Source organism: Mirounga leonina, unplaced genomic scaffold, assembly GCF_011800145.1.
Source record: "Mirounga leonina isolate KUSES-001 unplaced genomic scaffold, KU_Mleo_1.0 Mir_126, whole genome shotgun sequence".
NCBI classification, from domain to species: domain Eukaryota; kingdom Metazoa; phylum Chordata; class Mammalia; order Carnivora; family Phocidae; genus Mirounga; species Mirounga leonina.
This window is the reverse complement of record NW_023270314.1, coordinates 34,299,631-34,326,055: the sequence shown is the minus strand read 5'-3', so window position 1 is coordinate 34,326,055 and position 26,425 is coordinate 34,299,631. Positions and strand designations below refer to the sequence as shown.

Here is a 26,425-nt window from a genome sequence, read left to right as displayed (position 1 = left end):
TCAGGCTCCCTGTTCAGCAGGGAGTCTGCTTCTCCCTCTCCCTCTGCCTTGCAGCCTCCCCTGCCTGTGCTGTCAAATAAATAAAATACTAAAAAAAAAAAAAAAAAAATGATCAGGGTTTATCACCAGAGACCACCACCAAAGAATAGCTCCACTGAACAAATGGTTCCCATTTCCCTTTGAGTTCACATGCTTTAAATTTGTGGCTGTGTTAAAATATAATCTGGAAAGCGTAACGTGGCTTGGTATAAGACAGAAATGGCTATTTAATGATACAATCTACTTCACTTCGCAAAGTATAAATGCAGTGAGCAACAAGAGGGTGATACTGCCACTGCATTTCTGCTGGCAACAGACCTGGCTCCAGTAAGATCTGATGACCCTATTCTTTCTTAGAAATAAAACCGTTTACAGCACCTGAATAAATTAAAATGTAAGAAATAGTATTTCCACAGAAATTACTTACATTTTTCATTTTAAACAGGTATTTTCTTTTGTAGCTTTTATTTGTTCTATCAGAAGATTTTTCCTAATGTTCAAAGGGAAAATCTACATGTGTATGTTTATTTAACTCATTTACATGTAACTCTTCGTTAACTCGTGTGTAAAAGCAAAATTAGGAAAAAAAAAAAAAACACTAGAGAAAAAACTTACTGGCAAGAATAATCTCTGGGAAGCACAAGGTTTAAAAAGCTTTTTCCACTCCGCTGCATTCTCACTTGGAAAAGTTATTGGGTATAATGAATAATTAAATGTCTGCAGAAATGACCAGCTATCAAGCTAAAAAAATATATAAAAAAAACCTTAGTTTAGATTATTTCATTTTTAATTTTCTCTGTAAAATCATAAACCAATAGATTATTTTAAAAAGCTAAAAATTAAAGATACTATATGTTATGCTGTACACAGTTAAGAGAAAGTCAGATTCTTCTTTCCCACCATTTGTTTTCATTCAAAATCTTAAAATCATAATAATATTCTGGAAAGACTCCACCATAAACATCAGAGGCACAATGAAAGTTAACCAACACAAAATTAGAAAGCTGAAAGCCCTGCATGTTGTTCACCTACCTCACCTTTACCTGATGTATAAATCCTATAAATCCCTAAACAAATTAAACTCAAAAAAAATAAGCACTAATTTTATTACCAAAGTATGTATAACAGAAAATGTCTACACTCCAAGTCAGACCAATATGAAACTGGTTAGAAAATATTTGTCTATGTATTTTTAATATGCGTGGATATTCCTGATAATAAAATACTGATAAACATATATCAATGCCAATTTTTGAAAAATTCATTACAAAAAGCAAAAAGACCTGAAAATCTATAATGAACAGGTTTACTTTTCATGCATTTCAAGACACTAAACTCTTTCAAAGTCAGTTTAAGACAAGTTTCCTACAGAGCATTCACAATATATAGGAGGATGGGGCACCTGGATGGCTCAGTCAGTTAAGCATCCGACTCTTAATTTTGGCTCAGGTCATGATCTCAGGGTCATGAGATTGAGCCCCATGTTGGGCTCCATGCTGAATGTACAGCCTGCTTTAGATTCTCTCTCACTCTCCCTTTGCCCCTCCCCACTAGTTCACAATCACTAAATTAATTAATTAAAAGTTAAAAATTAAAAATAAATTTAAAATGTCAAAATTAAAAAATAATAAAATAAAGTTTATTAAAAACCATACATGGGGGAGAAAAACTAAGTAGCTTATGTAATAGGCTGAAGATGCTCTTTTTTATTTTTTTTTATTTTTTTATTTTTTTTAAAGATTTTATTTATTTGACAGAGAGAGACACAGCGAGAGAGGGAACACAAGCAGGGGGAGTGGGAGAGGGAGAAGCAGGCTTCCCACCGAGCAGGGAGCCCAATGGGGGGCTTGATCCCAGGACCCTGGGATCATGACCTGAGCCGAAGGCAGACGCTTAACGACTGAGCCACCCAGGCGCCCCGAAGATGCTCTTTTTTAATTATCACTGTGTTCAAGTAATTTTTATTTATTTATTTATTTATTTTTAAAGATTTTATTTATTTATTTGAGAGAGAGAGAATGAGAGACAGAGAGCACGAGAGGGAAGAGGGTCAGAGGGAGAAGCAAACCCCCAGCTGAGCAGGGAGCCCGATGTGGGACTCGATCCCGGGACTCCAGATCATGACCTGAGCCGAAGGCAGTTGCTTAACCAACTGAGCCAGCCAGGCGCCCCAAGTAATTTTTAAAAATATTAATGCCTTCCAACATAGTTTAAGGGAGTATCTTTAACTCCAACATTCTGCTTTGATGTCTCTGTTTATTAGTTTAAAACACTAGCATTTTATTTTCCCTGCACGAGTTATAAATCACTTAAAGATACTTTCAATATCAACTTCAAAAGGAAAGCTTAGTCACTTTTTCCTTAATTCTAGTATTTAGCCATCTTTTTTGCAGTAAAAGCATGTTCTACTAGTATTTGATACTTTCATCAAAAGCAAAACCAAACATTCTCAGAATTTTAATAGTTAAAAACCAAGTTTAAAAATACAGTATATATTGAGGCGCCTGGGTGGCTCAGTCACTTGGGCATCTGACTCTTGGTTTCAGCTCGGGTCGTGATCTCATGGGTTGGGGGACTGAGCCCCTCAACAGCCTCCGCACTCAGCGGGGAGTCTGCTTAAGGATTCTCTCTCTGCCCCACCCCCCACTCAAATAATTAAATAAATAAATTTTTTAAAAATACAGTATAGATTACACAAGCAATCACGTTCGAACAAAACACTAAAGCTGCATATAAGATGAAACGATAATTTGATTTTTTTTATTACACTTCCAAAGGTTTCCACATTCCATAGCAATCTGTTGCTATTCCCTGAACTGTTAGGACAAGAGTAATTCCTCAGTTAATATTTTAGAAAACAATCCAGACAAAGAGATCAAGATTACAAAAGCACATATCAAAAATACAGACACCAGAGGTGCTTGGCTGGCTTGGTCAGTAGAGCATGTGACTCTTGATCTCAGGAAGTATGAGGCCCATGTTGGGTGTAGAGATTGCTTAAAAATAAAATCTTTAAAAAAAAAAAAATACACTAGAAATACTTTAGAACAGTAAGTAAAGCTTTATACCTCTTGGAATCAAAGATTTTGTTTGAAAACTAAAAGACTTGAGGTCACAAGTAGTATTTTTCACTCAGTATTTTGAACTACTTTAACTTGAGAAAACACCAAATACATATTTTTCTACATAGTTAGGCCAAGCATAAAAACCAAATCAGTTTGAAAAGTTAACTTAGTGTACATAGATAAACAGAGATAGTGGGGAGGGGGGTAATCACTATTATCATCTTTACCACTGTCTCAGAACACAAGGTAGTGAGATTTCAGGTGAATTTTCTTTTTTCTTATATGTTCTTCCCTCATATCTATCTGTTCTACTCTTCTTGCATAGTAATAATTTTTTTGTTAGGGAGGTTACATGGCAGTCCTGATTAAAGAATGTATTTTTAACCCTCACAAACAGCTGTAACAGTAAGGTTACATGACTAAGTTCAGGCCAATGAGATATTGGCAAGAATATCATATGCAACTTCTGGAAAATATCCATAGAGGGTAGGAAGGGATTGCCTTCCTCACTCCTTTCTCCCTTGTGTTGGTTAAAATATGGGTGTGAGGGCTGAAAAGTGAGTAGCATCTTGGACCATGAAGGAGAAGTCTTATGTTAAAATGGCTCAGCCACAAGACAGAGCCAGAGTCCCTGAAGACATGGAGCTACCATATACCATAGACTGCCTACTCATGTGAGAGAGAAATAAACTTCTATCTTGTTTAAGCCACTGTTAGTTTGGGTTTTCTGCCAACATAGCCAAACTGATTGTAACTAATACAAAACCAAAATAAAGAACTTTCTTATCAAAACAAAAAGCCACTTCCTTCCATATTGTCAATTAAGAGCTCCCACCCCTGAAAACAGAATTAAAATCTTTGTGCACACTTTGTTGAGGCACTCCCAAGCCAAGGATGGGAATACAATTAAGCTATAGGATTTTCTGGTCAAATCATCCCGGACCTATAGCCAGTGAAATAAAACCTCCATGCTTGGTAAAGGACTTTAAGCAACTTACTTCTTTTCGAAAACAAACCCTCCTCTTACACCCTAGATCTGGACTCTTAAATGGAAGTGGCAGCCCAACTCTAGGAGGGCAGTTAGTTACTGAGTAAACAGTTTTGTTCAATGAAGGAATAAAACAACATTCTGTGATAGTATACCATTAAATATTCACCTCTGCAGTCTTAACAAAGTCTCAAATACTTACTATGCCTTTAAAACTATCATGTAGTTGATCTTCAGCAAAAATATGGAACTGAAGAGGTCTGATGCTGAAAATGATAGCTGACTTCAACATGGTTACAGTTTCTTCCAGTCTTTCACCACAGGCAACCACAGCGAGGTGCATTCTCTGAATGGGCTGCACATTCAGACTATACCTAATAGAAAAGAAAACCACATTTTCCAACAGTTTTAGTACAGGGTAACATGTTAACAACACGGTATTTTGACCATGTTAAAAAACTGAAGTTCAAAATTTCTACTTAAAAAGCATAGAAATATCAAATTACACAATAGTACAATGTTGAGTCAATTATATATTTCTGTATCCTCAACCAGCCTTTCTCAGCCAATGTTCCTCACTAGGAACCAAAAAAAAAATTACTACTGTCTCAATTCTCCCAAGAATAGCACATAAGTAGCACCATTCTACACAGAGGAAAAGTTAATTCATTACTCAGACTAGATGCATTAGGGCTTAATTCTCTCAAGGAACCCCCCCAAATGACAAAAGGAGCATCACCGATTGAAGGTCTTCCATTCAATTATTTTTTAGTTTTATTTAAAAAAAATCTCAAAAACATATGAAGTAGAGAGAATAGAATAAATCCCCATGTACCCATCTCCTAACTGTTATAAACATCCATTCAAAGGTATTCTTTCTTCATCTAAATCCCTCTCCACATCCCTTTCACTAACCAACAGATCATTCTGAAGCAAACCCAGACATAAATTCACCCATAAATATTTCAGTATTATACCCAATCTTCAACCATACTAATTATAGGAAAAAGTTTCCTTCACATAACTTTTTTCACCTATAAACATTCAGTTCCATCCACCAAGTAATCAGTGAGAGGTAAAAATTTCTGAGGTGGTCTAAAACATACTAATTACACATCAGTATGGATTTTGGAAGGAAAGATTCCCTAAACGCAAGTTATTGGCTTAGGCTACGTCAGACCCTACTTCTAATAGAGAGCAGCAGTGCACAACACCGGGCCTAAGGACCCTTTCAAAACCCTTGCATCTTAATAGTGAACTAATAATAATTCACTAGCATATAAAGAACAGAATTATTTATGTGTGACTACACTGTTATTAAATAAAATAACCCATTTGTAATATTAAATTCAGATTTCACCTGTAATTATGGCATAAAATAATCATTTTGGAACTGACAGCTAAAAGAACAGAAGAATGGAAGACAACATAAAACGAAACTAGTAACACATTAAGGTATTATAAAGTACAAACATTCTAAACTAAAAACATAAAATCTGACTTTAATTCAGTTCTTGCTTACAGAGATCCTTTCCGTAAAACGTATAAGGGTTAGAAATTACATTATTTAACATTAACAGTTGTATGTATACATTACTGAGATTTGCAATAGCGGGAATGAGTGATTAATCATTTTTCTTAAATTTGAAAGTTAAAATCAACTGTAGTTATATTCCTTAACATAGGACTTTGTAATCTTGAGTATTCACATGTACATGTGTCAAGGTGAAACAGAACTATTTTCTGAGGAAAATCTTGTTCTTGCTCATGGGTCATCCCTCAACTGACCAGGAGATGAGAAAACAAAATCATACTGAGGAATAACATTAAATACAAACAACTGACTATATAAAACATACCTGAATGCCAAATTCATACATCTCAATGTTTTAACATTAAACAAGTGTAATTATTTTATATTAATAGGATAAAAAAAATCATGCTCCCGCTTTTATTGTGGATCTATCCCTTCCTATTAACAAGTCTGTTTTGCTAAGAGCCTGGAGATAAAGTATTAAGATAGCTGTCTGAAACTGATGCTTTTCTGGTCTGACCGGGCTCCTAAGGCCTGAAAACGGGTTCACTTCTCTTACAAGGGACATTTCTCACTTATGTGAGTACTGGTAATGGTCGGCCTTCAGCAGGGGAGCTGAAAAGCTCTTGACCCCAAATACTTATCGTCTAGAAAACACATGGGTCATTTCCTCCCTGATCCTTCTACTGGAAGGATAAAACTTAAACTCAATACTCTGGTAACTAACCCTTTGTTCAGGCTAAAGGGCCAAAGAGTCTATAAACGAGGTTATTTAAAACAATTGAACTGTTTTTAAGAAATCTTCCCCAGACGATTCATAAAGTTACATATTATTATACCACTCTGTTAATGGTATTAAATGAAGAAGTCACATATAAAGTGGTATTCTTGCAAGAAGCATTATTTACTATATCAGAAACGGTGGTGATATTTCATTCTTCATTAAGGTTAAGATTACCACTAAGATACAATACTTTGTTTTTAAAATTTATATTAATCTGCCAGGAATTAAATTTTATGAATAGTCTGAAGTAGGGAACAATTGCCTAATTTTGCATATGTCTATCCAACTGTGCAAACATCATTTGTTTCAGAATTACCACAGTTTATCCATTCCCCACCCACCTGCTGTGCCACCTCCTTCACATAGATGGTGTTAGCAATCTGGTGTTAGCAATAGCCTGTCTTTTTAAAGCTCTGTTCTTTTCCATTGACAGCAATTAGAAAGAAGTAGTACCTCCTCCCTTGGCAGCACCCTCTGTTTCCCTCTTTTCTGTTAAGTCCCTCAGTTTATAACACTGAAACCCTATGTGAGGGGAGACTATCTACGCCCTCTGTACCTAGAGCAAGGTAATGTATATCCGGTTCATCTCAAAGCAGTGGAAGCCACAGTGATAAAAGTTAAAGAAAGACAAGGCAATCAAGACACACAACAATTTCACAAAGCTCTAAATTATCTCATCTTTCAGGTAAGTGCCTCCACACCAAGACTTTAAAATTGGCAATGGGCTTGGATTGCTTAACTGATCATAACTAGATCCTGCCTCGAAGCTAAAGCCCAGAGATTTAAAAAGTAAGCTACAATAGTCATGTGCTGTTTTGCATAGAATTCTCCACACAAAGACAAGTATAATAAAACCTTCTTAAGAAAATAAGTGAAATGGGCGCCTGGGTGGCTCAGTTGGTTAGGCGACTGCCTTCGGCTCAGGTCATGATCCTGGAGTCCCTGGATCGAGTCCCGCATCGGGCTCCCTCTGACCCTCCCCCCTCTCATGTGCTCTCTCTCTCATTCTTTCTCTCAAATAAATAAATAAAATCTTTAAAAAAAAAAAAAAAGAAAGAAAAGAAGTGAAATGTTCTTCCGGGTTAAAAAAAAAAGAAAAAAATCCCTCTAAAATCAGTACCAGATCTGACTCCTCCCAAGCATTTTAGCAAGACTTGTTTTAGTCACACTGCCAGCACTCCTTCCACCTATTTCTATGGAAGGAGTATTGTCAACTACCTTTTGGTTATATGTCCCTTTTTAGAAAAACATTATATACAGTACAGACTCTTAACACCATAAACCGTATTTTAAAGATGTCACTGCTTACCACCCTGTCCCTAGACCCCAAGAATAGGAAATAATTGCAACCTAAAAAATTCTAAAGTAATCTTCCACCACTAGAGGAAGGAATAACTAAAACCTTCTAATAAGATATAGGGAAGCAGCCATTCAAGTAATTTTGATGCCAAAATGATACAAATCTTGAATGATATAATTTGGTCTGTAAAAATGTGCTATATTTTAATCACAGCGTGAATAAGAGGAAAGTCCGTATGGATTTAAAGAAATATTATCCAAAAGGTCATTTTTAAGTCAAACCTATTTTTCTACAGATGTATGATTAGAAGAAATTCTACAGATAATTCAAAGATAATACCTGAGTGCTTCCATGGCTAAATATGGCATAACCTGAGCATCAACAGGAATTATGACAGTAATGAATGATAACACATAAAAGAAAATGAATCCGTAGGTCTAAAAAGATACTAAATAAAGGGGCTAGGGGGAAGGCGGAAACCCTTCTTTAAACACAAATATCAGCCAATAATGTAGAAGGAAATTCAGAATTACAAAAATCACTATTTTGCAATCATCACTGTAACCGATGATTTGAACAAGAATAATGATTGCTACAACCACAGAGTATCAAGGTGTTATCCCCACACATTACAAAGGGGATAAAGGTACTGTTAACATGTAGAAATGTGACACCACCACCTTAACCACATGATCAAAGTTAACAAATGTTAAACTTATGACAGAGGCTTCCTGAGAGCATGCCCAAAGAAGAGCACAGTATCACCTATGCAGTATTCCTGCCCCAAATTCCTGCCCCAGAATCTAATAATGGAAAGACAGGCAAATCCAAATAAAGGAACATTCTGCAAAAACAAAACAAAAATATCATGTCATGAAAGATACCATGACCACCCCCCCCCCAAAAAAGTCTGGGGAACTGTTCTACAAGAAAGGAGACTATAAATAGATCTCACAGCTGAATGCGGGGGGGGGGGGGGGTAAGTAAAGTTCATTAAAAGAAAAATAAGGAAATATGAATATATATTCTGCCAGTGTTAAATAACTGGAAGTGACAGTTTTATTATGATTATATTGGGGAATGCTTCTGTTATGAGATGATACATGCTGAATATTTAGGTGTATATCATAACGAATGCAGCTATCTCTCAGATGATTCAGCCAAAAACAGAAAGTGGCAAAATGTTAATAATAGGTCAATACCTAGTGAACAGTAGGTAGTGAGTGTGCTCACTGTACTATTCTTGTAACCCCTGCAGATTTGAAACTTACCAAAGCAAAAAGTTCCGAGGGGAAATCAGAAAAAAAAAGTTAATACTTAAAGTATTATAGATGATAAATTCTAATACAAACACTGTTAACAGATTTCTAAAACTTAGGAATAGACTTATTTTAAATAACATTTCTACTATGAAGGAATCATAATAATGTCTTTTTTTATTTAGACAGCACAAAAAGCTTTCAGGGTGTTCTTTCAGCCTAGCGTTCTCTCTATAAAAGAAAACAATGTTTAATAATATTTAGGCCAAGAATTAGCATTATAAATGAAGTATGCAAAGTTAAGCCAAATTAAATTTCTGGTAACAATCACCTCAACTAAAAAGTAACTGCTATGAACCATCTTTAAAAACTTGCAGTTAAACAAAATGGAAAACTATGTTCAGAAACATTAATGGCAATTTCCTTAATGTATAGCTTAAAAACAAAATATTTTACCTCTTACTATAAAAAAAAAGTGTTGAATTATCATACTAGGTAAAAAACTACTTTGAAGAGTGGTATAGGGGCTCCCGGGTGGAACTGCCTTCAGCTCGGGGCATGATCCCAGGGTCCTGGGATTGAGCCCCACATCAGGCTCCCTGCTCAGGGGGAGCCTGCTTCTCCCTCTCCCTGCCGCTCCCCCCTGCTTGTACTCTCTCTCTCTCTGTCAAATGAATGAATCCTAAAAAATAAAAAAAATAAAATAAAAAAATAGTTGTATATAATCACTTTTGAAACAAAATATAACACTTGAAAAAATCTTCAGGTTCCCATCATAAAGATTAAATACTTTAAAAGCTCAAGTCACAAAAAAATTAGTACACTAAAAGAGAATTTTTAAATACTACTAAAATTAGTAGTAGTAGTAGGCACCTGGCTGGTTCAGTAGGCAGAACGTACAACTCTTGATCTTGGGGTTATGAGTTCAAGCCCCATGTTGGGCCTAGAGCTTACTTAAAAAAAGAGAGAGAGAGATTGCTTAATGAAATAACTAAACAAAAAATTGAAACCAGGAAGACATTTGTAATCAATGGCAAAAACAGAATATATTATCCTAAGAGATCATAAAATAAGCATTAAAAAACTTAAGAGGTAAACATCAATACAGAAAATATATAGAACAAAAGAAGCTCAACAATTATGGAAATACATTCAGCAAATAATCAACAAAATATAAATCAGTAATACTCTATCATTTTACTCTAATAAATGCTAAAATTATAACTCCCAATAATGCTAAGGTCATGGTGACACCTATACATTCACACAACGCTAGTGCAGACTTAAATCCATATAACTTTTAATAATAAGAATAATAAGAACACAATTTAGTAATATAATTCATTCTCTTTAATGAATATTTGAACTTCTTTCATATGCTAGACATGGGATAAGCAAGAAAGCCACAATCCTGACCTCATACAATTTACAGTCGATTGCAAAAGACAGAATTTCAAAAGATTTAATGGGAAAGCATGGTAACTGCTTAAACAGAAAAAAAAAAAAAAAAAAAAAAAGATCGTTAAGGAAGCTCACTATACATACATCAAAAATAGTCTGAAAGTGCCGGGGAAAATCATTAGCTATTTACTGGTTGCCAAGCACCTTGCTCGGCATGGGGCTTGAATGATGAACAACACATGGTATCTCTCTGCAAAGCCAACAGTCTGGAAGATTCACAACCACAAGAGATGTGTGAATACAGTGACATAGAGGATACTGAGAAGGGAGAAGCAGTGGGTAGGGAAGGAAAATCGTTGGATAAGAAGTGATGAGCATAATAACTAAGGGAATAGGAAGAAGAGGCTATCAGGAGCAACAATGTGAAAGAAGCTAGGTAGAAGAGTCACTGTGGACTGACATGAAGAAAGTCAATCATAAACCAGGATACAAAACACACATGAGGGAAGGTGTGAGAAGCCAGATCAGATTTAACCATGAACTCAGGTTTAAACAAGAGAGTCTGAGGCATCTGAATCAGCAAGTTAAAAAAATAACCAAAATGCAGATGGAAACACAGTTCTTGAGCTCAGAAAAGAGCTCTGGAGTAGAGGTATCAGTTAAAAAGATTATCTGGGGTACATGGGTGGTTCAGTCAGTTAAATGGCTGCCTTTGGCTCAGGTCATGATCCCAGGGTCCTGGGACTGAGTCCTGTGTCGGGCTTCCTGCTGGGCAGGAAGCCTCCTTCTCCCTCTCCCGCTCCTGCTCCCCCTGCTTGTGCCCATTGTCTCCCCCTCTCTCAAATAAGTAAAATCTTTAAAATAAATAAATAAAAGCTTATCTGTGATTATCCAGGGAGTGGGGAGAGATGAGAGCAGGGTCCTAAGGAACATTAATATGAAGGAGTCAGGACAAGGAGAGGAGTCCAGAAGCAGAGAGATCAAGTAGCTGAGACCCTGGTCTTAACAGCCAGAGACTGACAGAGCCGAAAGAAAGAGGAAGTGGTAACCAGTGTCAAAGGGACCCAAAAAAGTAAGACTGGGCCCCAGAAGAACAATTCAGAGGTCAACGGTGACTTCACAGTAGGGGACGGGGGTTAGTCAGATAACCAGTGCTGCTCACACAGGTTGAGGCGGGAGGTCTTTTGTTGTTGTTAAAGGGTGTGAAGTAAGTATATACTCTTTTTTTTTTTTTTTATTAGAGAGCGAGCGAGAGAGAGAAACAGCATGAGAGAGGAGAGGGTCAGAGGGAGAAGCAGGCTCCCCGCCGAGCAAGGAGCCTGATGTGGGACTCAATCCCAGGACCCTGGGATCATGACCTGAGCGAAAGGCAGTCGCTTAACCAACTGAGCCACCCAGGCGCCCGTAAGTATATACTCTTAAAAGAAGTCTTGCTGGTGAAGAGAAACAGAGTAAACAATGAATGCTTGAAGAAAAAAAGTTGAGTGCAAGCTGTTGTAGAAATTTTGTTTGGTTTTGTTTCAAGAACAGAAAAGACAGGAGAGGTGTGAGCATTCTGACAAGCTGCTGGGAGGCATTCGGTTGGTCAGGAAATGACTTAGTAAATGCAGATACAAATTACTAAACGCCTATGCACATCAAAAGCAGTTTTTCTTTTTTATGTTATTTTATGTTCACTGTAAATTAATTGGGAGGAAATAATCCCCCAGATGAGCTTTGATCAAAATAAAAGTCACAAGGTATAAAGAATTCCAATTGGGAAAGCAGGGACAGGCCTGGGAAGAAAACAGTGCCAGCTAAGGGCCCACTGGGACCTGGCAAAATGTGGACCTAAGGTTGGTAGTAACTGGGAATTTCAAAGAAGCTTTACCAGGTGGGCAGACAAGCTCTTAGAGTTATGCAAAACTAAGGTGCTAATTAGAGTTAATACTGCAATGCAGGGTGAAAACGATATGGCAATTGTATGGCATCCTGGCTTGTCTCCATGTTCAAACAGTAAATGTGAGGGATCCTAAGTTCTAAGTAAGGAACTAAGTTTGAGAGATTTTACAGAATGATTTGATACATATAACAAAACCATTACAGATACATACTATGGATTTAATATTACAAGTAGAGAGTGCAACAGAAAAGTTTAACTTTTAAAACCTCAAATTTAGGGAAGTAACTAGCACAAGGGTTTATACCATTATGTATCCATCCACATGTAATTCCTTCCAAGGAATACTTGGAAGCATTAGGAAAATAATGAGTTGGAGAAGCCAAAACAAGAGAAATAATAAACAGAGGCTCCAGGATTCAGACTAGATGAACTTCCCTGGGGTACTCTTGCACTCAGCAGAGGGGGAGGGAAGATTATTACTCATGCTGTAACTTACAAAAGGACATGGGTTGTATAAATGAGGGTATACAGTTTTCAAGCTTACCCAGTCTTCAGAGTGAGTAGATTTATGTCACAAGGCTGGAGATAGCAAAATGGTAGCTGTCAATACTCTATTCATTAGCAAACTTTTGTAAGAATGAAAAATATAGAGCTCCAATTCTCCAAATTTATGAACAAGCTGAAGGATAATATTATCTTAGTTTTTAGAAGTTTGAATAATCTGATTTAATTGATTCGTATTAGAATTTCAATCACCCAATCTTTTCCATAGCAATGAGATATAATTAAAATAATGGATTTCAATGATTCCTTCCCGGTTGTTCATGGAATGTATAATGTATCAGGAATACAAGAACATAAAAATATATAATGTTAATATATATAAAGAATGTAATTCTTCCCACCTAAAATACTTTATCTCCTCTCCTTGAGCCTAATTTCCTCACGCAGTCACTCCCACCAGGAAGCCTTCCCCAATGCCTTTAGATGATCCCACCTGATGACTCACTTGTTTCTCCCATCATCACAGCTTTAACTTGTCACCCTCTATCTTTATCTCAGGTTTACTAGTGTGAAGCTCCTACAGAATGCAAGCCCCAAAAGGATGGAGCCACATTAACTAGACTCAGAGTCTGGTTCTAAACACCTGGCACTGTGCCTAGCAAATAGAGTAAGTAGAATTAAAATTTAAATTAATCATAAAGACAGTAAAAATAGGTGTCTCTCAAAGAAATTTTACTCTTAGAAAGGCATTTCAGGCTACTGCCTCAGTATCCCCTGCCACTAGGCCACGGAGACAGTCTGATAGCCCATTCCTATCAACACTGCTTTCACTGAAGGTGAGAGCAGAATCCAAGGCCTTCATTATCCAGAGCCATGCACAAAGCCAAACTACTGAGCAACATACAAGCTCAATAAACAATGTCATATCAATACTTGCCCCTTCATTAAACACTTATTTTTATCCTCTCATTCCTCAACATTCAATTTCTCTGGTAATAACCAACATATCCTTCCTCAATTATCCCCAACCACCTACAAAATGTTTTTTCAGCAGCTTTAAAGTAGATAAATGCCATATATATGTTTGTAAATGTCAAGGGAAGTCTATCTTTATCACCTGTTTAATACTTTATCACCCAGTTACCTAAAATTATATCATAAATGCTCCTAAGAACAATAGTTAACCTTAATAACACCTAAAAACAAGTTAGAGCATTTATACACAGTATATACTACAAATTAGTTATAACAACTACAAAGTAGGATAAATAGAAAACCCAATCAGAAAATGAGTTATTTGCTTGTAAGAAAATATTAAATTACAGGAAAAGAAACATTTTTGTGTCCTATTACAGTCAAAAATTTACTATGTACTATCTAATCTTACCTACACTGATCTACCAATTAAATTTAGGTGCCTACCTAAAAGCCGCTTCCCAAAAGCAGTTCATTCCACAAACATCAGAGGGCAGCATCCAATAGGGATTCCAGTAACACAGAGAGAAATCTTTACACCTAACAGAGTAAGACAGAAATAGAGAGTCCTATGTGAGTATTTAGGTTTAAAACTAACAAGGAATTTACTTAACATAATAACTTACTGTTCTATTTTATGGCAACAAAACTGCAAATCCAATTTTGCGAATTCAATATGGCTAAGGTAACTTGAGTTTTGGAAATTTCTCCCTTATTCGAGGTACCATTATTTTATTTTATTATTTATTTATTAAGGTACCATTATTTTAAATAGGACTTTAAAACCATTAGGCAGAATATAGTACAGACTGAAAAACCATTTCCTAGTCAGGAACTCTCCAAACATATTAAAATTCCCTCCTCAGATGACACAGAAAATATGGGAATACTTCTAAAACTTTCCTTTGTGTACTACACAGATCCCCCTAGAATAAAATCCATTTCAGCCAAACAAAACAGTTGCTTATCCTGGAGCAAATTTAAAATGCCACAAATGCTGACAGAAAAGGAAGAGAGGATCTTTGAAGGCTTTTAAATTAATCTTCAATCCAAGCTAGTTGTATGGTGTTTTAAACTGAAAAAAAAAAAAAAGCAAGCAAGCAAGCACGCTGATATCCATGGCTCAGTTTCATTATGTACCTTATCTTCGTTTCGCTGTATTACACAAGCTAAAATGGAGGATTAAGTGTAGTCTTTCCTCTTAGATTGCAGGTCAGAGCTCAGTTAACAACAGCGGTAACACCTCACCTTACAAAAAGTATGCTTTTCATTGTTACTACTTTTCAAAACAATAGTTTAGTTTGAAATTCACTGCAGTGAGGCCTGGATACTAAAGCAAGTATGAAATCAGGGTGAGTCACTAAACTAGGTCACCTCATGTCCCCTCACCATGTAACTCTGTTTTCTCTTGCTATAAATTCAATTATATGTTACTGTTCTTACAGCAAAAGGTCTATGAAATTTCATATTTGCAAAGATTTCTGATCATACCTCTCACACATGCCAACAGTCTAGGGCAAAGGATCTCAAACCCAGGCTGCACAGCGAAATCACCCAGAGAGCCCCATAGGAGAACTATTAAATCAGAATCTCTGCGAACAGGGTGGGGCACAGATGGCACATTTTAAAATGGGTCCCAGGACCTGAGATCATGATACAAGAGCTGAAGGCAGATGCTTAACCAACTGAGCCACCCATGCACCAACAAATCTATCTTCTGTCTCTATAGATTTGCCTGTTACAAATACTTCACATAAATGAAATCATATAATATGTGGTCTCTCAAGTCTGACATCCTTCAGTCTAACCCTTGAATACATTTTCAAAGTTCATCTACTGTAGTACACCTAAGTACCCTCCATTTCTTATCAGTACACTTCATTCCTTTTTATGACCAAATAATGGATGGATATACCACATTTTGTTTAGTTATTCATCAGTTAATAGATATTTGGGTTGTTTTCCACCTTTTGGCTATTATAATGCTGCTATGAACATTCATTTACAATTTCTCTCCAAATATGTTTTCAATTCTCTTGAATATATACTACCTACAAGTGAAATTGCTAGAAACTATAGTAATTAATGCAGATGAAATTGCAGGGAAAAAGTCAAGTTTTAGGTTTTCATAACCATAACTCAATGTCAAAACAGTTTTTTTTAGAAGGGATGTTTTTCTTTCTGTCCTTCTTTAATGGAAATGTAAAACATATGCACTAGTGAGTACACATACCACTATTTAAAAAAATCATAAAACACTGATGTGCTGCCGGCAAGAGGTGGCATAATTTAATGTTTCTTATTTCCCAAACTTACATTCTCTCACTTATGAAAAAATGGTTTTAAAGACTGAGTAGAAACTCATTACGTACCAGTTAACTGTTATTACAGACAGACAGCAACTGTACTTATAGGCCAGAAAAAAATAAAGTTAAAAAATATTGGGAAAGTAAAGGCAGTTATCCAAGTTCTGGTTATTAGTTGAGTTTTTGCTTTTATTTCTTAAAACTGTTGGAGGGGCAACTGGGTGGCTCAGTCGGTTAAGCATCTGCCTTTAGCTCAGGCCATGATATCCAAGCCCTGGGATGGAGCCCCGCATCAGGCTCCCTGGGGCTCCCTGTGCAGCCCGGAGTCTGCTTCTCCCTCTCCCTCTGCCCCTTCCCACCACTCCACTCCCAACTCCCACCCAACCCTGGCTCATGCTCCCTCTCTCTCTCAAATAAATAAATAAAATCTTTAAAAAAAAAAAAAAGAAAAAAATTTTGGAAATGAAATATTAGAAATATACTACTACATCAAAGAGGTAATTCTATCAAATAATTTTAATGGGGCAAAACTGTAAGTTGAGCTTAGTGGGTATGTCTTCAGTAAACAGTGACATCCAAAAATCAATGAAGTCCATAAATGCAAATCTTCTTCACTGTGGAATAAATTGAAATAAAACTTTACTATGACTCATCCTCAAATTTCATATGGCATAATGTTTCTAGTTCTAGGTGGCTTGTCTACAAAGTGATCAGGGGTTAGCACAAGGGATCTTATGGTGATAACACAGTTGTGTTTGTGGAGGTGGTTGCACGAATTTACGTATGTGATAAAACTGCATGACACATACGAAAGCATGTAAAACTGGGATATCTGAATACAGTCTATGTGCTGTACAATGTCAATTTCTGGGGTTTTAATATTGCACTATATTGATATATATTCCAGTTGTATTGATATATATTCCAATATTGTACTATGCTCATATAAAATCCTACTATTGGAGGAAACAGTGAATGATACAAGGGTGTCTCTGAAACTTCCTGTGAATTTATATTTATTTTAAAAGTTAAAAAAATTATCAGAAACAAAATTCCCCAAAATTTCAGTACTTGAAGAACTGAGATACTTCATGCTCGGGATTAAGCAGAGCATTTAACTATATAAACTCTCCACAGTAACAGTTCTCAAACTTGAAGTTTACTTAAATCTGGTAACAGAAAGTCTTTTGTACTTTTAAATTAACCTGGAAAATGTACTTTTCATCTCAAAACATCTACCACAGTCATGAGGCTTTAGTGAAAACCATGCACAACTTATAGTCAGGGATAAGTTTAGGCATATCCCGCAAAAGAATGTGGAAGTCTGAATGAAGTGCTGCGAGCCACTGTGCAACCTCAAGGCACAGATACCTACACTGTGACTATGGCAAGAAAAACAGAGACGCTCTCAACCATGTTAAAGGAGACCATTCCCTGGGGCGCCTGGGTGGCTCAGTCGTTAAGCCGTTAAGCGTCTGCCTTCGGCTCAGGTCATGGTCCCAGGGTCCTGGGATCGAGCCCCGCATCGGGCTCTCCGCTCTGTGGGAAGCCTGCTTCTCCCTTTCCCACTCCCCCTGCTTGTGTTTCCTCTCTCACTGTGTGTCTCTCTCTCTGTCAAATAAAGAAAGAAAGAAAAAATCTAAAAAAAAAAAAAAAAAAAAACTATTAAAGGAGACCATTCCCATGATACTGACAAATCATCCTTACTTGAAGATCAGTACCTGGGTCATTTATTTTCAACTAAAAACTGTCTCCAGAGAACTTAATTTCTAGCTCTGCCAGGTCTTCATTTCTTATTCTTAAACCTCTAATTTCATTAATACTTAGGGCAAAAACGACTGCTTATATACAAAAGGTAACGAACAATTATCTCTTTCAAAACTAAGCATCACATCGTACCCAACTCCCTCCTCCAGGAAAAAGAAAAAAAGAAACTGTATTAAAGATTTAAATGTTAAAAAAAGTGTGTGGGGGGGGGAACCCTCCGGCAGAAAGTTTTCCTATGCATGACAAAGATAAAAATGGTAAAGGAAAAAACTGCCAATCTGAATACATTAAAAGTTTAAATTTCATATGGTATACACACAGGTAAGTTAATACGTGGGGGCAAGTATTTTCAACAGGTATGGCACAGATAATAACTTTAATGTGTTAAAAGAGGATTTCTAAGGGGCGCCTGGGTGGCTCAGTCGGTTAAGCGTCTGCCTTCTGCTCAGGTCATGATCCCAGGGTCCTGGGATCCAGCCCCGCATCAGGCTCCCTGCTCTGCGGGAAGCCTGCTTCTCCCTCTCCCTCTGCCCCTGCTTGTGTTCTCTCTCTCGCTGTGTCTCTCTCTGTCAAATAAATAAATAAAATCTTTAAAAAAATAAATAAATAAAAGAGGATTTCCAAATCAAAAGTACACATTCCTTTTTTATTAGCCTAATCAGTTTCCCCTCCAACAACATAGAACAAAATAATTTTAATTAAGGAATTACTAGTCAGATTTGTGCTAAGCACTTTACAACCATGTGAAGTATGATCCTCAATGAACTAAAATACAAGTGCAGGGTATTGATTTTACATAAGATGTCTTTGCATAAACAAAGCAGAAATGAAAGTGGCTTTAGTAAGTAATTTGTTTCATTATTCACTGCCTGAACTTCTCCAAAAATGACTTCAGGAAAGAGGGAAAGAAATTTCTCTACTAAAAACAGTAGTGTGAAAATAGTGGTCAAACCTTTCTCAGCTACATTAGTGGTTCTCAATCTTTGGTTGTGTAACAATAACCTGGGGCACATATCTAAAATATAGATTCCCAGACCCCACTAATAGGCACCTGGTTTAAGCAGGTGTGGACTGGGGGACTAAGGACAGGATTTTTCCCAGAGGGCAGAAATTGAAAAAAAAAAATTTTTTTTTTTTTTTTTTTATTAAAATTTAAATGACTGAGGGGCCCCTGGGTGGCTCAGTCAGTTAAGCACCAGACTCTAGGATTCAGCTTGGGTCCTGATCTCAATGAGATCGAGCCCTGCGTCCCTGGATCTGCACAAGAGGGGAGTCTGCTTGGATACTCTCTCTGCCCTTTCCCCCAATTGTATGCTCACTCTCTCTCCCAAATAAATAAATCATTTTTTTTAAGATTTTTTGAGAGAGAAGCACAAGCAGGGGGAGGGGCAGAGGGAGAAAGAATCCTCGAGCAGACTCCCCGATTGCCTGCTGAGTGAGGAGCCCAACGCAGGGCTCAATCCCAGGGCCCTGGGATCACTACCTGAACTGAAGGTATAGATGCTTAACTGACTGAGCCACCCAGGTACCCTAAATAAGTAAATCTTAAAAATTTTTTTAATTTAAATGATTGAAACCATCACTGTATTAGCTACAGTTTTACTGTGCTAGACACCATATTCAGTCATCATTCAAGCTACTTCATTTCAATTCTCACACACAACCCAATATCATACTCTTACCTCTAATCTAACTTTTGAGGAAATGTATTCAAGGTTCACACAGCCAAACATATGTTAAAGCTGAAGTCTGTGTCTCCAAAGCCCTAAAGTTGCTCAGTACATCCTACTAGTGTTCACAAGATCCAGGAGAAATGAGAACTCAGTGGCCTCACCAGTGAGGTGACTTGACACAACAAACAGCATGGTGGGTCCAGAAATGGTTATCACTCAAAAGCTTAGTAGTTTCTTGATTCCCCACTTCACACCACCATACAGCTACAACAGGACAAAATCTTGATAATCACCATCAAGATTCAAAGTGAAATGTGAGAATTCATTCTGAGTAGCTGAAGTCACAAAATAGTCTAACTCCTTCTACAGAAGTCCTGTATTTATACTGAATAACTTAGTAACAGTCTGTCCACCTCGAGCAGCTTGAGAGTTTCTCTATGTGGAAGAGCCACTGCCTAGCCAGCATTCCCCTCTTTAAGACACCACTCATCTAATCATGTTATGTTATTCTGTCCAATCATGTTATCCTGTCCACCACAAGGATGTGCAAGTAACACAGAGCCACAAAATCAGAGGTCACCATTCTTGACAACACTGATGGACATGTGATGCAAACAAGTCCAATGAGAGCCTTTTCCTAGAAATTTTTGAGATAAGAGAAGAAACACTGCAAAGATCCCAAGAATAAAGCCTGTCTACAGTGGAAGAGAGTAAGAGAGTCCTAGTCCTTAGGGTCCCTGGAGCTGCCCGGGGAATTTTCCTTTCAATTTTGCTCCTGCCAGCAACCCATATAAGCCTATAAATATGTTTTGCTTAAGTTAGCTGTAATGGATTTTAATCACTGACAACTAAGGATTCTATTTACAAATTAACTAAGGTTAAGTATTACCTACATTTTACAGGTGAGAAAACTGAAGTAGAGAGGTGGTCAAGGTTTCACAGCAGAGACAGGAAGAGAACAGGTTTGTCTAACTCTAACACCTGTGCATTTTCTAAATACCAAAATATAATGGATTCAAACAAGATACACTAATTAATAGATTTCACTGAAAAATTGTTCCTATCATTTTAGAAGTTTTACTTTGAGAACTCGGAAGGATCTTTCCAAGTAATTTACTGTCATGGAATTCCATGCAACAAACACTTTCTATAAGATTTGACAATAAAACATACTGGGTATAACCTAGATTCCATATTTTAAATGAATTAGAGAAATAATAGTTAAAGTTTTTCAGGTAAGACTGCTTCAAAAAAGAATGCAATGATAATCTAGTCCTACCAAAAAAAGGAAGAATGTTGCTTGCCTTATACACCTTTTTCCACTGATGAAACACTATGTAGACTAGATTCTCATCAAAGAAGCTTCACAGAAAGAGCCCTAAAGAATCAAAAGATACAATCCTGGTCCAATTACTGATGCCTTCTGGACCCTGGTCAAATGATTTATACATAGGAAGAGAGGTTAAAGATAGGTATCTACTCCATATCCTGTGGTAGCCAAAAAAGTTGACCAAACTCTATGAGAAATCTTTAAAAATGCTTTAAGTAATATTTAAAATTAAGACTCCTGATGTCTTAAGAATTCTCCTGATCTTATCAAACTGTAGAGTAAATGTAACAACTAACTTTTTCATGTTGTTGCTCTGCCCAAAGTTATTATACAAGCACATGCGGTGAACTGTACTTCACATTTTTACCAAGACTAAAACACTTAGGGTTTAAAGTTAGAGTTATGCCTCATTTAAAATGAGAAGTTATGCTGCTCAGAGGACCTGTAAATATACAGCTTTTTAGTTGACCTGGACACATCAAACTTAAAATTTCAGTAATAGCTCTATAAAGCATTTATTAAAATGAAGTGCTGGAGCACCTGGCTGGCTCAGTCAGCAGACACACGACTCTTGATTTTGGGGTTGTGAGTTCCAGCCCCACGTTGGACACAGAGATTACTTAAAAAAAAAAAAAAAAAATCTTAAAAGATACTGAGGTGCTTATTCTAAATAATTTTGTTCAAATCAGCTAGCCAAGCAAATACAATTTACAAAAATCTGTCACAAAATAAAGTATCTGAGACAAAGCACTAAAAATGAATGTCACGCTACGAAACTGAAATCTAATACTAATCACAGTCCAATTCCATCCAATGTTTTAACATGTTGCTTCCTTCCGATTCTACCCACTACAAAAATAATTTTCTTCTCCATAATTTTAAATGCTTCACAATCACAGCTTTTCTTGAGCCTCATTATTCAAGAGCTCATTCAGGTCTTCAGTCACCGCCTCTCCCAGGGCACAGAAGAGTTGACTAACCTGACTGGACGTGGTTCTGCTTTTACGAATACAGCCAGGGATTCGCCTGACTGTAATCAAATCCGGGGGTAAAAACATGACAGTCCAGCTTTCCCATGCTGCCCCTATGCCCAAACGTCCTCCCCTTTCACTGTGAAAACGACCATCGACTCTCAGAATGTTAAAGAGCCTGCAGCGGACCCGCCCTCCCTCCTCTTACCAACCCCGTACTTACTGATACCAAAGCCGACTTGGCCTCTTACGAAGGGAGCCCTCCGAGTCATTCCCAGGGAGGTGCCCACAAATAAAGGCGCTTATTTTTCAAGGAAGTGGAAAGGCTCCGATTTTGTTAAGCATTCCTAATGCGCCGCATTCTTTTTAAAAATCTCACGTAGATTCCAACTCTGGCAGTGATTTGTGTAAATCCACGTTAAGTCATTATGTTACTTTTTTTTTTTTTTAAAGATTTATTTATTTATTTGAGAGAGCGAGAATGAGAGAGAGTACATGAGAGGGGGGAGGGTCAGAGGGAGAAGCAGGCTCCTTGCCGAGCAGGGAGCCCGATGCGGGACTCGATCCAGGAACTCCAGGATCATGACCTGAGCCGAAGGCAGTCGCTTAACCGACTGAGCCACCCAGGCGCCCCTATATATTCTTTTTTTTTTAATTTATTATTTTTATTTTATTTTTATTTTTTTAAAGATTTTATTTATTTATTTGAGAGAGAGAATGAGATAGAGAGAGAGAGAGAGCATGAGACGGGGGAGGGTCAGAGGGAGAAGCAGACTCCCTGCCGAGCAGGGAGCCCGATGCGGGACTCGATCCCGGGACTCCAGGATCATGACCTGAGCCGAAGGCAGTTGCTCAACCAACTGAGCCACCCAGGCGCCCCATTATGTTACTTTTTAAACACCGAATTTTAAGAAAGATATCCCATCCCACAAAACACGTGAGCATGTTAAGTATCGCTCACTGTTCTTAACTTGCTATGACTTTCAGAACAGACCGATGTTCCCTAAAGAAAAACTCAAAATACGCATAAAAGCTCTGTCCAGATTTAACAGACTAATAACGAAAATTTAAGCGTTAACACACAAAAATTAGATGCCCCATTCAGGAGAGGGGGAAAAAATTGAACTAGGGCGCCAGCCTGATGTTTAAATATCTCAACTTGAACTCCATGGAAACAAGAGAGAATTCCCACCAGCCAGACAGCAAGAAGGCTTTTGTGGGGCACCTTTTACTTTCAATGAATTCTGTCAGGAAAAAAAACAAACTCAATTAAAAGTTGAAAATTAATTTCTATCCGCTTTTAAGAGCGCATAAGGAATGCTCAGAAGACAAACACAAAGAGCATGGGGTGCTCCCCGGCTAGGCTCACGCGCGGATGGAGGGGGAAGGAGGGAAATGAGAGAAGAGGTCAGAGACCGCGGCAAAGAAGCGGGAGGCGCGGGCCCGGCGGCGGGAGGCGCGGGGCGGACCGGCGAGCAGCCCAGCCCAGGCCGAGCCCCGCGCCCCCGCGCCCGCCGCGCCCTCGCCCCGGCCCCGGTGCCCTGACAGGGAACGGCCCGTACCTGTCTGACGGGCCGGGATGCGCTGCGGAGCCCACGCTGCCCACCCCTCTTGCGCCGCCGCGTCCGCCGCCCGCGAGCCAGGAAGCCGCCGCGGCCTGCGGCTTCCCGCCACCGCCGCCCGCCCCTTCCTCCAAGGACACGGCGAGCTGGCTGAAGGCGTAGAGGAGCGAGCAGAAGCCGCAGGCCAGGCACAGCACCACGATGCGCAGATAACGCCGCATCGCCCCGGCCCCGCGCCCCAGCCGCCGCCGCCGCCACCGCCGCTGCACCGCGCCCGCCCGGCGAACCGGAGCGTAGGGAGCCGCAGAGCGCAGCCGCGGCCGCAACCAGTTCCTCCTCCGCCGCGGCCTCGAGCCCGCCCCTCCTTCCTCTTCTCCTTCCCTCCCTCCTCTCCTCCCTCCGCTCCCTCCCTCTTCTCCTCCCTCTCTCCCTCCTCGCCTCGCCTCGCCCCTCCCAACGGCCTTCGCCGGCTCGCCGACTACCCCGCCCGGGGCCCTGACACCGCCTCCGCCGCCGGGCCCCACCCCGGAGTGCGGGTAGCTGCCGGACGCGCAGGCGCAGTGAGCGCGAGAGAACGGGGCGCGCGGGGGGTCGGAGGGGAACGCCCAAAGAGCTTGGAGCGGGTAACTCCCCGTGACTACGCGCTGCAGAGGAGGGGTGTGGCGAGATGAGCGGGGCGCTGGAGACAGCTGACCCAAATTCAAATTATGGTCCTTCCACATGGTAGTTTGTGACGTTGAGCAACCTAAATTCTCTGAGCATGTTTCTTCATCTCTAAAACGGAGATAATATCCTCATCATAGGGTGGTTGAAAGATTAAATTGCTTAACGCACGAGAAACGCCTTGCGCTTGGAAGGCATTTGATTAGGCCAGTTTTCAGTTCCATCCTCCTCATCAGGGACTTCCCCAGCCTCTAAGTTTCTGTAATACTGTGTGAGCCATTTTCATCCAGATTCTTAATTACCTCGTAATGCTGTTGAGTATGCATATCTTGCCTTCGAACGAGCTTGTTAAGGGCACGTTCAGCTGAGGTCCTCCCTATTACATCTTTTTGACCTCCTTTACAACTCATCATTTGCATGTCCATAACAATAATATTCTCCCTTTAAAGGGCTTTCTCTTGGGGCGCCTGGGTGGCTCAGTTGGTTAAGCGACTGCCTTCGGCTCAGGTCATGATCCTGGAGTCCCGGGATCGAGTCCCGCATCGGGCTCCCTGCTCAGCGGGGAGTCTGCTTCTCCCTCTGACCCTCCTCCCTCTCATGCTCTCTGTCTCTCATTCTCTGTCTCTCAAATAAATAAATAAAATCTTAAAAAAAATAAGATAAAATAAAGGGCTTTCTCTTTAGCTTTCCTTTTCTTCTCGCTCTTCATCAGCCGTATTTCCATTCCATTCATTTATTGAACATTTATAAAGCACCACTATGTGCCAAGCACTATATGAGTACTTTGGGGTATAAAGACACCTAGTTGGGCATGGGGTGGGACAGTAAATAAGTACATAAATAAATGGAACTTATAAATAAGTGTAAATAAGTAAATGAAGGACAATAAGTAAGTAAATAAGTGGGACTTGTAAATAAGTGCAATACCATGATACAGACATTAGGATAGAAGCCTGTAGGGCGCCTGGGTGGCTCAGTTGGTTAAGCGACTGCCTTCGGCTCAGGTCATGATCCTGGAGTCCCGGGATCGAGTCCCGCATCGGGCTCCCTGCTCTCATGTGCTCTCTCTCTCTCTCTCTCTCTCTCTCTCTCATTCTCTCTCTCTCAAATAAATAAATAAAATCTTAAAAAAAAAAAAAAGGATAGAAGCCTGTAAAGGTGTGGGCAAACACAAAAAGGAGTGATCAGTTCTACTGAGGACATGGTCAAGAGACACTTGGTAGTAAAAGAGGCACAGAGTCTTGGGTGGGGTAAGGGAAGGAATTGCAGGCTGAGGGATCAATGAAACAGATTCTTGTGTTTGGGGAACTGTAAGAAGTTTGATACCACCAGCTAAGTGAGTGCAAGGGAGGGTATGATGAGTGATAAGACTAGAAGTTAAAGGGGACAGATATTTGAGTGCCTTGTTTAGTATACCAAGGAGTTTGAACTTAATCTAGCAGACAGTGGTGACCATTGAAGGGTTTAAATTAGGAAGTAACATGATCACATTTGCCCTTTAGAGAGCAGGTTCTGGCCCCACTGTGGAGACTGAGACAAAGATTAAGATTGGAACCAGAAAGCAGTTACAGTGCCACAAAGTGAGGGAAAGAAGGCTTTAAACACACACACACACACACACACACACACACACACTTCATGAAGAAAAATCATGCTGTTAAACTGTTCAAATTGCATTTGGAGCTTTTTTTTTAAAGATTTCATTTATTTGAGAGAGAGTGAGAGAACACAAGCAGGGGGACCTACAGAGGGAGAGGGAGAAGCAGGCTCCCCGCTGAGCAGGGATTGATGAGGGGCTCCATCCCAGGACCCCAAGATCATGACCCGAGCAGAGGGCAGAGGCCCAACCCACTGAGCCACCCAGGCGCCCTGCATTTGGAGCTTTGAAGAGTTTGGCCATGAGAAACAAAGTGGGGAAATGCTTTGTAATTTAGCAGTAGTTCTCCATTTGGAATCCCTACACCAAAAACTGCTGGCTCTGTGACCATGGGAAAGTTACTAAATAAATTTAAGCCTCAGTTTCTTCTATAAGGATTAAATTTCTTGACTTACCAGACAAAAAAATGAAAACTAGCATGCTATCAATATGTGTAAGTATAATGAAAACATACACTTATTCATTCAATAAACATTTATTAAATATATTCTACATGCCAGACAAGGGGCTTGAGTGTACTGCCCTCAAAGGGAAGACAGGCAGGTAAAAATAACGACAATATTAAATTAATCCTTCTACTACACCTTACAATTCTTAAGAGAAATAAAGATAAACTTAACGAGGTACAAAGATGGATCGCAAAAGCATTTATAAGAATGGAAAATAGATTTTGAGAGAGAAAAATAAAGGATATGGTACCAAGAAACTGGAGTAAGAGCTAGTACTCAAATAGATCAAAGATGTTTAAAGAGATGCCTATCACAA

The 26,425-nt window shown here is 39.0% G+C and overlaps 1 protein-coding gene across 3 annotated transcripts in view; it reads right to left on the bottom strand.

Moving 5' to 3' along the window:
- Positions 1–23,676, bottom strand: part of GXYLT1 (glucoside xylosyltransferase 1) — a 47,626-nt gene extending 23,950 nt beyond the window's left edge. The window contains exons 1-4 of one of the 3 annotated variants that reach the window (XM_035002866.1): positions 23,341–23,676; positions 14,179–14,271; positions 4,295–4,466; positions 655–780 (exon numbers count right to left, since the gene is read on the bottom strand). In XM_035002866.1, the coding sequence (XP_034858757.1) occupies positions 655–780; positions 4,295–4,466; positions 14,179–14,271; positions 23,341–23,561 (612 nt within the window). In that variant the 5' untranslated portion in view covers positions 23,562–23,676. The remainder of the gene's footprint in view (positions 1–654; positions 781–4,294; positions 4,467–14,178; positions 14,272–23,340) is intronic. The other 2 variants (XM_035002868.1, XM_035002867.1) reach the window with 2 other exon arrangements.
- Between the last annotated feature and the right edge of the window lie 2,749 nt (positions 23,677–26,425).